At 46.6% G+C, this 12,020-nt stretch overlaps 2 protein-coding genes across 3 annotated transcripts in view; both read right to left on the bottom strand.

Moving 5' to 3' along the window:
• Window positions 1–6,879, bottom strand: part of LOC117428133 (titin-like) — a 44,289-nt gene extending 37,410 nt beyond the window's left edge. Inside the window, exon 1 of the mRNA XM_058995621.1 lies at window positions 6,157–6,879. Within this exon, the coding sequence (XP_058851604.1) occupies window positions 6,157–6,169 (13 nt within the window). The 5' untranslated portion in view covers window positions 6,170–6,879. The remainder of the gene's footprint in view (window positions 1–6,156) is intronic.
• A 1,837-nt stretch (window positions 6,880–8,716) lies between these two features.
• LOC117973310 (cytoplasmic tRNA 2-thiolation protein 1-like) lies at window positions 8,717–11,966 on the bottom strand. Of its 2 annotated transcripts, none has more exons than XM_034925185.2 (3): window positions 11,353–11,966; window positions 10,321–10,871; window positions 8,717–9,849 (listed from the first exon to the last, which is right to left on the bottom strand). In XM_034925185.2, exons 2-3 carry the CDS (start codon window positions 10,814–10,816, stop codon window positions 9,320–9,322), a joined length of 1,026 nt encoding a protein of 341 aa, XP_034781076.1. In that variant the 5' UTR covers window positions 10,817–10,871; window positions 11,353–11,966; the 3' UTR covers window positions 8,717–9,319. The 2 variants fall into 2 exon arrangements, with proteins under 2 accessions (XP_034781076.1, XP_034781075.1); XM_034925184.2 differs by having other exon boundaries at window positions 10,321–10,851; window positions 11,353–11,962.
• Window positions 11,967–12,020: the final 54 nt, after the last annotated feature.

Raw genomic sequence — 12,020 nt, 5'->3', positions numbered from 1 at the left:
TTGTATTCAGCAGCTGCACGGCTGCACAGCTCTGCCAAAGAGACCCTGCTGCACATTAAACAGCGAGCACAGTTTAAACCCAGCAACGCTTCGGACTACAGTCTTTTTCACTAGGATTTGACTGCAATACTTGCAGATAATTTTATAACCAAAGCAGCATCGAATCAATAAGCTATAAAAAAAAGGGAGTTCTACTGTAGTTCTGACGCAAGTCCAGTCAAATCAATACTAAAACATGCTTTTGTCTTTGGAGAGGATGGTGTAGCAGCCTGGAGATCAAGTCCAGCCCACTCTGGTGCTTTATGAATACAGTCTATCCTGCCTAAGTGCAGACGCTGTACTTCATGAACATTTATACTCTTGAAACGGGTCGGTGATCTGCGATCCCAGTTCTTTTACAATACTACTGCACCGGTAACACCCATTCCAAGTGATAACCGTTTCTTTGAGGCTTCACTTAATCCAGGGTAATTATTTTACTTCAGTAACAAAACACAAGAACCAACAGTTAACGTGTTTTATTTAAATGTACTGCAAATGGTAAACAGCCCTTTTTACTTTCAAGAATTAAATGGAAATAATTGCTACTTAAACGTTGGTCATATGTCGCAGAGCGTTTACTGTACCGCAGTCACTGTGAAATCAGTATCCATTCACAGCCCCTCCGCACGTCGACATGGAATTGAACAGGGTACAGCTAACGATGAAGCACTGGAAATGGTATTGGATTTGAATACACTTACACCATGGGCAGACTGTATGAAAGGGACTCTGTCACGGCTGGTATAATAAGCTGTTTAAAAGTGGCTGCAGAGCTTCTCTCGTGAGGAGCCCAGGTCCTGCAGTGGAGAAAGCGAGCTCTGTGGAAACACGCTCCCTGCAGTAAGAGAATCTGATGGCAGTTCATTCCACTCTCAACATGCTTCTCAAACACAGGAGCTGCAAAGCAGAGGGCTTTGACCCATGATCCCGGGCTGGCAGGCAGTTTCACACACTTGAATAAAATCCTACAGCTGAACACTGGACAGCAATAGATAATGCAGAGTATATTATACAGACACACACTAAATTGTGAACCTATTTAGTTGCATTACGGTGATATGAAGGTGTAAGCAAGCACTTTATAGTGTTTTTAGGCTATTTAGTATCCTCTGCGCAATCCTCAGTGTATTTAAGGAAAACACACAGTGGATCTGCATTCTCAGAACAGGCATGCAGTGAACACGCTGGTGTTAACATTACGGTTGCTTTCCTCCAGTGCACTTCCAAAGAGAGAACCCTCCCAGCAGGACAGGAGCCAGGGATGAAGGACACGCTCAGAGTCTCAATGACAGAAACCTGCTTGAGGACTAAGTTACAGTAAACAGGACTGTGGGGAGGTGATCTGCGACTAAACCAACGTAACTCAATTACAACAACCACACTACTTACAGGAGGAGCAGGCTGAGCTGAATCATGCTCATGTTGAGAAGAACTGCCTGCGTATATTTTAATGCTGCAATACCCTGCACCGGGCAGACAGCAGGAAACCAGACACTTGAGAACACTGACTATTTATCTATTATTTATTTTGAAATGCTACTCATACGTTGAGACACAAGATAGACTGAGCAGCCACATTAGGGCAGTGTTCACATGTCTGCAGTACATCCAGTTACTTTCCAGCAGCCGAATGATGCACTCCTGTAGGTCAGCTGCATGCATACAAGTGTACAAAGCGTTTCTACACAGTATAATTAAGGCAGTTGGATATCCTGGGATTCCTGCGCACAGCACAATCGACGACATTCCACAATCTGACCAGATCAAGCCAAGAACCAAACAGCACATCCTGCAGCCACTAATGTGCAGCTTCCTGCCTGCCTGCCTGCCTGCCTGCCCCCCTCCCCCAGGCACACGAGCCAGCTCCTGGAGGGCCGCACTGTCTTCTGGCTTTCATTCCACCCGAGCTCGCGATTACCTGACTGCTTTGATTAACTGGACCAATTTAACACTTCTTTCCAGGCCTCAGAATGTTTCATAGGTAGTGTACCTTGAATCAACCATCTACTGTACTGTGAAAAATATGAAATAACGTCAAACTGAACAAATACTTAGATCAATTAAGTTAATTGAGAGCTCAAGTTGGAATGAAAAGCAGAAGAGCCTGCAGGCCTCGAGGGCTGGAGTTTGACATCTCTGGCTCACAGGAACAGAATAACTGGACATGGTCACTCAGAGTGGACACACTGAGGATCTGGACATGGTCCCTCAGAGCAGACACACAGGATCTGGACATGGTCACTCAGAGCGGACACACTGAGAATCTGGACATGGTCACTCAGAGCGGACACACCGAGGATCTGTACATGGTCACTCAGAGCGGACACACTGAGGATCTGGACATGGTCACTCAGAGCGGACACACTGAGGAGCTGTTTGAGCTCAGACAGAAAGGGAGATGTTTAACAGAGAAGGTCCTTGATGTTGAGGGACAGGAGATTTGATTTATTGCCTAACATCTACACTCCCAGCCTCTGTGTCCCACACTGTGCCGAGCCCTGCGTGCCATGGGATTAACACCATGCTGACTCACTAGGATCCTGGGAAACACCTGAAACCACAGCTCCTTTGCAAGAATAAAAAACCAAACGACAGTTCAAGGACATCCCAGAGTTGCATTTGGAAGCAATCAATGCACGAGACATTTTGAGCTTCCTTCAATGGGTACTGACTTAATACAATTCCTTAAACCAGAAAACAGTGCAAGCTCATCTAACATGTATGTGTGATACTCAAGGGATAACACAAGGGAAATGAATTAGCAGTTACACTGTTAATCAGAAACGTCTGACAATTCTCTCTCTAGTATCGTCTAACCACCTTTCAATCCCCCAAGACGGATTTTACCACTGTCAAGGCAAAATCTTATTTTTTTTATTATTTATTTATTTATTTTTACAATTCTGCCTGCTGTGTGTGTGTGCGTTATGAATAATAATAATAATATCACTGATTTGCAAGGTTTGCACGCTTGCCCATCAATGGATTTCAACGAGGTCAGTTTTAATTCCGAGCTAGTTCAGGACTGAACGCTGTGATATTTCTTTTGTAGCAGTCTCTTACTGGCATGCTGAGCGACCACAGGAACAAGAACAGGACAAAACCAAAACCACAGTACATGAATCCAACCTCACTACAGCAGCAGAGGCTTCATGCGGCTGCACATTTCCTACCCAGCTCTCACAGCTGACACAGTGAGGGTGTTACAAGTGAACACTTACAAGCCAGACAGCAGGGGAATCCAAGACTGATTCAGGGGACCCACTTCAAAGACCAATTTCACAATCAAAGTGTTTTTCAGTAATAAGTGATCAACCTTTTTCCCCCCCCACCTTTATTATATTTGAGTTAAAATGAGCTCAGCGGAAGGATTTTGTTTTCAGATAGTGTGTGTGTGTGTTTCATGCATAACGTCGCCCCCAGTGAATTCACTGAGCCTGCCGAGAAGGAAACAACTCAATATGCTTCAGGACTGGAGCCAAAGCGAACATGCCCTGACGAATGAGGAACAACGAGACATGCACGGCATTCCAACGCTGCTGTCCTGCGACCCCCCTAGCACAGGAGCAGCACTGAAATGAGCAGGGCTCCTCCTCGCCCAGAAGAGAGGTGTGAGCTGGATAGCACGGTGCCTTCAAGACTCCATGCTAAAGACACAGGGAGACTGGTTTTTTGTTGTTTTGTTGGAAAGTCCATGAAACAAGCTTTAAAACGATCCCAACGTTTATATAAGGTCATCCTCCACATGATTGAAAATAGAGTCAAACGTCATCAAAACCAGCTTCAGACACATTCTCACCATGTGGGGCCACCATGGGTTACACAGTACAACACCCCAGGGATGCAAATAAGACTCCCATTGCATAGCAGCTTCACCCATTCCACACTATGCAAATATGTACCGTACAGAGCCTGGCTAAAACAAACACAGTAAAAGTTAAAGCTGGCTTCTTTACCAGGAAGCGTCACTGGTGACTACTAGAAATAACTGAGAATGTGGCTGATCTCAACACCGAGAGAAATGCTTTATGAGTGTCTTTATTTTCACTCATTAAAACAACACAGAAACAGCACAGCCACGCTTCACAGCTCTTTCTCCAGTAAACACACAGGAGCCCATCTTTGCTAAATACAGGGCTCCACACGCACGCAAGCACGCGCACGCACACACACCACCCCCAGGAAACCCTCATGAAGATGCACATCCAGCTTATTTTAAAAGAGACAATAGCTACAGTACAGGGTCAAGTCCAATACCTGGTCCCAATAAAATATGTATTTATTTTTTATAAACAAAATATACATATATAGCAAGCCACGTGGAAGAACGTTGCAGCTTTTGCACGTTCCTAAAACACAGTCCAGTCCAATGAAGGCCCCTCCGTCACACAGAAGTGATCATCACAACATTGTCTTTATATTTGTAACAGGGATGGGTCTGTTGGAACAAAGGTCACACACTTTGGACACCCTGTTTTATGGGGTTCATCCAAACCTGACAGATTGTACAGCCAGAAATAACCCTGAAAAAGAACGCTGCTGATAGTTTAACTGCAGGGCTGAGCAAAGAGACATACCTGTGTTAGATTTCAGTTTAGAAAAAAGGGAAACAGGTTTTTGTTTTTAAAATGATTTGCGAAGCAAAATCAGCTGCCTTCTTAATGCCAGTAACATCTACCTAAAGACCCTAGGAAGCATTTCTTTGGTGCTTGTGTATTACAGCACACAAAAGTAATACTTGCATATTAAAGCATGTCTTGCCAAACAGAGCTCCAGTTTTATGATCAGTGTGTGAAATGAACAGGCATTTTAAATACTAACGCGGTAAGGTGTTCATTTAGAAATCGGGAGAGGCGGAATTAAAAATGACACAAAGTCTTCGCATTCGTAGTTATAATCATGTTTAAAATGGTATTATAATGTAACGCTGGGTACGGCTGGACACCGACCAGTGCCCACCACCACAATAAAACAAACACAGTCACTCACATCATGAAATAAGACGGCGTTATGAACCGAAACCCTTCTGGGAAAAGAGGGCCACCCCACGGGAAATGTAACCTTTGCTATGCAAGAAGGGAAACAACTTTATGATTAAGATTTATTATATTGACAGACACATTTAAAGCCCGTTTCATTGCCTCTGACGTCAGCCTGTTCTGTACTTCTCTGGAAACTCATAAGGCTACCTCCTTATCAAACAAACGCCCTGCGTGCTATCTCGCGTTTCAACGCTGTGCAGCCTGCAGCAACACATATTTCTAACCCAACGCAGCTCAAGCGAAGGAGAGCTGTTATTAACGTGTAACCCGGGGACACGGTTGACTGCGCTATTGTAGGATTCTTAAGCAAATAATGACCAGAAATAGTGCCCTCAAGAAAATGAGGTGAAGCAAACTGAAATGCACATCAATAATAATAATAATAATAATAATAAAATCATGAACAGACAGTATTTGCAACTATTTTCCACGAATGGCAAATTGTCGATTGAGCTTATCGTGTATCAAGTAAACAACAACAATTATTATTATTATTATTATTATTATAATAATAATAATTCGTCCCGGCAGATACACGCTGTGCACAAGTTATCAAGCAGACTTGTCTTCTGTTAATTGTTGAAACTTTCAGGCTAATCCTCAAGCATTTATTATAAAGGACTTGTTACATCCACACAAGGAAAACACGATTAAAATCTCCCAAACTATAGCTCTCAACCAACTTAAAACGCGCAAGCACGTTTAAAATGACACATTTATTCTTAAACGGGTCGATCCTGACAGAGTCCAGCCTGGCGTGAGAGACACTCAGGAGAGGAAGTTTTCACGTCTTCCTCCATTCCGAATCCTTGCAGAGCAAGAACGCATCCGAGAATCGCTCGTGTTTGCAAGTTAAGAGCAACACAAGACTGGACTTCTGAACCGTTCTGTGCGTTTCGTTACGCTTCCACACAACTCTGCAAAACACTGGGCTGCCCCTTACTCAACCACGGTGCTGGCACAGCGGCCTGCCCTCACAACTAATGGCCATGCCAGCAACATGCGCCGCTTCCCTTGCACAGCAATAATTAATATATATATATATATATATATATATTATTCAAAGGCTTACCGAGATCTTCCATGCTTGCACCGGAATGGTTCCGCGAGTGAATCCCAGACCGCTGTTCTGTTTTGTCTGCACGAACCTTTGCTTTAATTTTTTTCCAATCCCTGCGTATCTATTCGCGTCTATCTGGCGAGCCGAAGTTTCCCTGAGTCTCCGGGAGCGCGCTGCGCGGTTCCGTGCCCCTCTGATCGGCGACGCGCTGCGCGGTTCCGTGCCCCTCTGATCGGCGACGCGCTGCTCGCTCCCCGCAGTATTTCTGTCTCAAACGGTGCAGTTGTGTGAGGCCGCTGAATGCGAGCTGCAGTAAAATTATGAAAAGTGCGACCTCTACTGAAACAACAACTATACAGCACACAGAAATGGGCAAGGAGTAAAAGTTTCACACTTACTGTATTGTAAAAAAACCTTTTTTTTAAAAAAACAGATAATACATGCCGCACACAAACTCTTGCTGTTGCTTAGTGCATGTGACTGCTACAGGTTAGTTCTGTCAGTGCTGTAGCATCTGGAACAGCACTGGTTGTGTCTCATGGCCGCGTTGTATTTGGACACACGCATGCAGTTCAAGGTCTCGGTTTACGCCCTACCCCCATACTGATAAAACTATTTTCCAAGTATTTGAAGGTAAGTTACATTCTCGTAAATGTGTAACTAGAACTGGGCAAAACAAACAGCACTGACCACGTTCTGCTGTTTGAAATAGCGCAGTCTTACAGGTGGCAAATGGATTTAAACGCGGGTGATCTGTTTACGTTAATGAACGCTTTCCATCGAGTGCCCAATAGAGTAGGGTGTTAATTAACTCGAGAGCGAATCTCATTCTCATATATATATAGTAGCTGATCAGTGTGTTTTCACATATCTATGTATGGCCCAATGTTCTTCCTGCCCACTTTAGCCTAAGTAATGCTTGTTTGACACTGAAGGTCACCGGCCGCCGCTGCTGTCTCAGCAAAACTCAATCTATCCTCTCCACCTTCCGAAAGCGGTTTGCTGCACCCGCTGGGCACAGTGATTGCAGTGATTAAACACACTCTGCTTTCTGTTAAATAACTGTTTCTGTAAAGTTTATTCTTGTGGTTTTTGATGTCTTTTTTATTCTGAAGAGAACCTTTTCAAACATTCTGTAAAAACAAGCAATGGGTCGACGCGTTTAATTAAAGAAAAAGGTTCCAAAACCCCTGACGTCATGAGTCTGCTGTGTCTAATTCCCAAAGCAGCTGACTCATTGAGTACCGCTGCACAGCGCTCCTCGTTCTCCAATATGCCATTACTTTACAGCCCGTTTCATTCAGCCAGCATTAATAGGAGCAGAGACGTGAGCATTTCAAACGCGGTGGCATGCAGTTAAACCCACTTAATATATACATTGTTTGTTAAAGTCGGCGTCCAGGGACGCATTGATTTTACACTGGGGCACTGTTCACAACCTTTATGTTGCTTATAATAGTCTTCTTGTGTCTTTCTGACTGCCACAGCACCATGCTGAGCTATTTTTAAAACTGCCAGCACTGTAATGTGCACTTTAAATGCAAACATCTACCCTGGGAGAGGAGAACAGAAATCATGACGCGGATTACACAAGAACACTGTGGATAGCATGTGTTGAGTGAGCAGTAAACATTTCCTGAGCCCTCACTGTGTATCCTGACAGCCCAGCAGGACACAGACATGAGCAGAGCCCACACCGCCACCACAACCCGCCCTGCAGGGCACACAGCAGCGGGCCACACGAGGGCGGCACACAGCAGCGTGCCACACGAGGGCGTCACACAGCAGCGTGCCACACGAGGGCGGCACACAGCAGCGTGCCACACGAGGGCGGCACACAGCAGCGTGCCACACGAGGGCGGCACACAGCAGCGTGCCACACGAGGGCGGCACACAGCAGCGTGCCACACGAGGGCGGCACACAGCAGCGTGCCACACGAGGGCGGCACACAGCAGCGTGCCACACGAGGGCGGCACACAGCAGCGTGCCACACGAGGGGGCACACAGCAGCGTGCCACACGAGGGCGGCACACAGCAGCGTGCCACACGAGGGCGGCACACAGCAGCGTGCCACACGAGGGCGGCACACAGCAGCGTGCCACACGAGGGCGACACACAGCAGCGTGCCACACGAGGGCGACACACAGCAGCGTGCCACACGAGGGCAGCACACAGCAGCGTGCCACACGAGGGGGCACACAGCAGCGTGCCACACGAGGGCGGCACACAGCAGCGTGCCACACGAGGGCAGCACACAGCAGCGTGCCACACGAGGGGGCACACAGCAGCGTGCCACACGAGGGCGGCACACAGCAGCGTGCCACACGAGGGCGGCACACAGCAGCGTGCCACACGAGGACGGCACACTTCCTGCAGGACACGCTGTGTGTGTGTCAAACACAGTACAGGGCAAAGCGGGCAACACTTTCTCAGGTTTACAGGAGCAAGCTTTAACACACAGGTGTCTCAAACTGGTGGGTATTTTAAAAGTCAGTTTTGAGGCACAAGATCTTTTTAGACGACTGCTGTAAAATAAACAGTCCATGCTAAAAATACTCTTGCAAGCTAGGATTTGGTTTTTGTAGAAATCGTTTATTTCAATGATATTTAAATAAAGTTTTAAAAACAATAAGAAGCAGGGTTCTTGCTAATCCAATGTGGTTTGTTTTATTTCCTTTTTTTACTCATGATGTTTCTCCCCAATAGAATGTGAGATTCTGTATCCATAAAACTAGTCATATACCAGACAGTGTACAATAAAGCATATTACAGCACGGCCATTCTGTGGTATTGGTCTGTCTGCAACACTGCACCACTTTAACATTTTAAATACAGCACTACACAGGTCAAGCTCCAGAACTACAAAGCCATGGTAGAACATTTAGCAATACTAAAAGATGATAAAAAGTCTTTGACTAGCTGTCTTTCGGATTGCCAAATACATTTTAACTACATTATTTATAGTAGGTGTTGATTTGATCAACATATAGTTGAATTTTTAGAGCATTTTACAGCACCAGGGTAAATCAACCCAGATTGCATCCACCACTTATCCATGGTTATCCAGAGATTACCCCTAAAATAAGTAGGTGATGTAATCCAGGGGGGTTACTTGGTACAGCTACAAATGGATCAAATCAACCCCGAGTTCAAGATGTACAAACACTGCCCCGCTCAGAAATCGACCGCCTTGAGTTTCTTCTCCTCCTTCTCTGTCAGGGGTTCCTGGGCCAGGAGCTTGTGGTGGAGCTTGTGGTGCTTCCCGATGCCCAGCTTGGGCAGCCCCCGGTTCAGCCCCTCCAGCAGCACGCAGGCCTTGCACAGCTTCTGGCTGGAGATGTAGCCGCAGCGCAAGCAGATGCCCTGGACCGGCATCTTCACGTCCTCCTTCACGGACAGGTTCTCCCCCGAGTGGATGATGTCCACGATGGAGCTCGGCCGGATGGACTCCAGGTCCTTCAGGAACGCGCGGGCGTGGCCGCGGTAGGCGTTGGGCGAGTAGACGCACTCGGTGGAGAAGTAGTCGAGCTTCTTGAAGTAGGCGTACAGGACGATCTCCTTCTCGTAAGCGTACTTGAGCGGCTTGCAGCGGGGGATGGCCCCCTCGCTCCCCGTGGTGATGGCAGTGCAACGGCGCAGCCTCGCAATGTCGCCCCGCAGGAAGTTCATCAGCACCGTCTCGGCTACGTCGTCAGCGTTGTGACCTGCGGGGGCACACGGTACAAAATCAAGGACTTCAGATCATCCACCAATCGGGAAGCTGCATTAGAGGGCACCAACGTGTCTACAAGGATGGAAATAAGACTCCCACTGAATAGCAGTTTCACAAATTTTACTGCAAGCTTGATTAGCTACAGTGCACAGGCTACAAGCTCGGGTGTGTCTTATTAAACTCATAGCAACAGCTGGAATGGATGAAACTGCTATGCCATGGCAGTCATATTTCCATCATGCCGTGTCTTTAAACAGCAGCATAAAAAGGAGTACTTAAGCCAGGGGTGGCCAAAGCTGGCTCTTCCACTCCTGGTCTTTGTTCCAACCCTGATCTAAACCAATTAAACCTGCATCCAGACCCTGAAGTAGTTCATGATCTCATTTTACCTGTTAAACCTGGAATGGAACAGCCCTCCAGGACCGGGAGTTTAAACCTCCAGTCTTGGCGGATCCGATTTTACCTGTGCAAATCTTGTCCACTTTGAGCATCATGGCTGCCCTGTCCAGCGCCTGCCTCCTGAAGACCCCACAGAAGGTGCAGTTGTTCTTCAAGCCCACCTGCTTGACGATGGCGTCCATGGTCCAGCCGTACAGCTCCTGGTACGAGACGATCTTGAGCGGCAGGTCGTACTGCTGCTGGTTGCGCTTCACCGTCTCCAGAGAGTCGTCCCGGTAGCCGGTGATGCCTTCGTCCACGGAGAGCAGCATCAAGTCCAAGCCGTAGCCGTAGCGCTCGTTGAGGACCTTCATGACGTGAGCCAGCACCGTGGAGTCCTTGCCGCCTGACGCCCCGATCCCGACGGTCTCGCCCGCGGTAAACAGCCTGGCTGACGAGATCGTTTGGTGCACCTCTTCCTCGAAAGCCCAGAAGAAGCAGTCCTTGCACAGAGAGAAGCCGGTCTTGGGCCGCTTCAGGACGGCGTTTTTCTTCTCACAGCTGCTGCACACAACTGGCATGGTTGAGGTTCATACAGTCCTGCCAAGATCGCCCCCTAAGAAAAGTCAAAGAACACTACACGCAATAAATCACGATATTGAATAACCAGGCTCCTGGTGAATGTGCTGTGCACAGCATGATTAAGTCACACCTAAATGAATCTTTAGGGTTCGTTACAGGAGTTGTTCATGCAGCTACAGTTTAAGGGAGGTACACTTTATCTAACATCAGACTATCGGCTCCCTGATCATATAAATAATGTATTTCACTGAGAGTTGTGAAACCCGTGACGGGGTGCACGGCTCGGTGAGTTGTATACCAAGCATTGCAGTTTGAACAGTACCGGAGAGCTTTCGGCACTTTCACTCTCTCCAAAAAATACCACGGAATATGTCTCTTATAAAATATTAAGGGGTCATTGTCGTTACATTGTCCTAACACTTTAAAAACCGTATGTACCATCATAAAACCACCGCGCCGAAGTAATTGTAAATTAAAACATTCTAATGAGTTTAGCGAAAACAAACCCTTAAAAAAAAGCCTGTGTGAAAATGACCTTTGTTCGAGTTGCATCCGTTGTCGTGTAATACAGCTTCGTGGTGGTAATGTGCGATGATCTTACTGCAGCATGTGTTTTGGTTTGGGGACCAAAAATAACACATTTCAACAAACAGGCGCAGCCATTTTGGTTTGTATGGGTGTTCATGGATTTCCTTTTCCGGTGTTGAAAGAAACACACCAGTTAGTGTGCTATTTTATACCGACCCCAGACAGCACGTCGTTGGAGATTTTTAAATAATTTATATCACGGCGTTTTGCAGAAGGTGCAGCTGCTAAACTATAACCCGCTGTGCGCGTGTTATGAAACGCGTATTTTAGAACACTGGGGCTTTGTGGGAATTGTAGTTTTTTTAAACGCAACCACTGCTTAGCAAGAGCGGTAGGAGCCCCACAGTTTAAACTACAATTCCCAAAATATAAACGGTGGCTGTTTTTTCTTCTGTTTACTGCTGTAATTTTCCCCGGCTCCGGTCACAGACTGTGAAGGACAGAACGCTGGAAAAGTTCTGGTTTGATTGAAAAGGTGGCGTGTTTTTTTTTTTCCAGACTGACATGTCAGCGCATTAATAAACAAGGTCTGTGGATTACAGGCGTGCATGCAGCGCAATATTGTCATTGCACAATAATAACCCGGTGTTGTGATTGAAGAATCCCATAACCAGA

Source organism: Acipenser ruthenus, chromosome 21 (genome assembly GCF_902713425.1).
Source record: "Acipenser ruthenus chromosome 21, fAciRut3.2 maternal haplotype, whole genome shotgun sequence".
Classification (NCBI taxonomy): Eukaryota; Metazoa; Chordata; class Actinopteri; order Acipenseriformes; family Acipenseridae; genus Acipenser; species Acipenser ruthenus.
Note: the sequence above shows the minus strand (reverse complement) of the source record. Positions and strands in the feature narration are given on the sequence as shown.

What these genes read in the sequence shown, in the direction of transcription:
- LOC117973310 (XM_034925185.2), bottom strand. Translation starts at nt 10,816, where the DNA reads ATGCCAGTTGTGTGCAGCAGCTGTGAGAAGAAAAACGCCGTCCTGAAG. An exon ending in AGTGGACAAGATTTGCACAG is followed by an intron (nt 9,850 to 10,320) that starts GTAAAATCGGAT and finishes GTGCCCCCGCAG; the next exon opens with GTCACAACGCTGACGACGTA.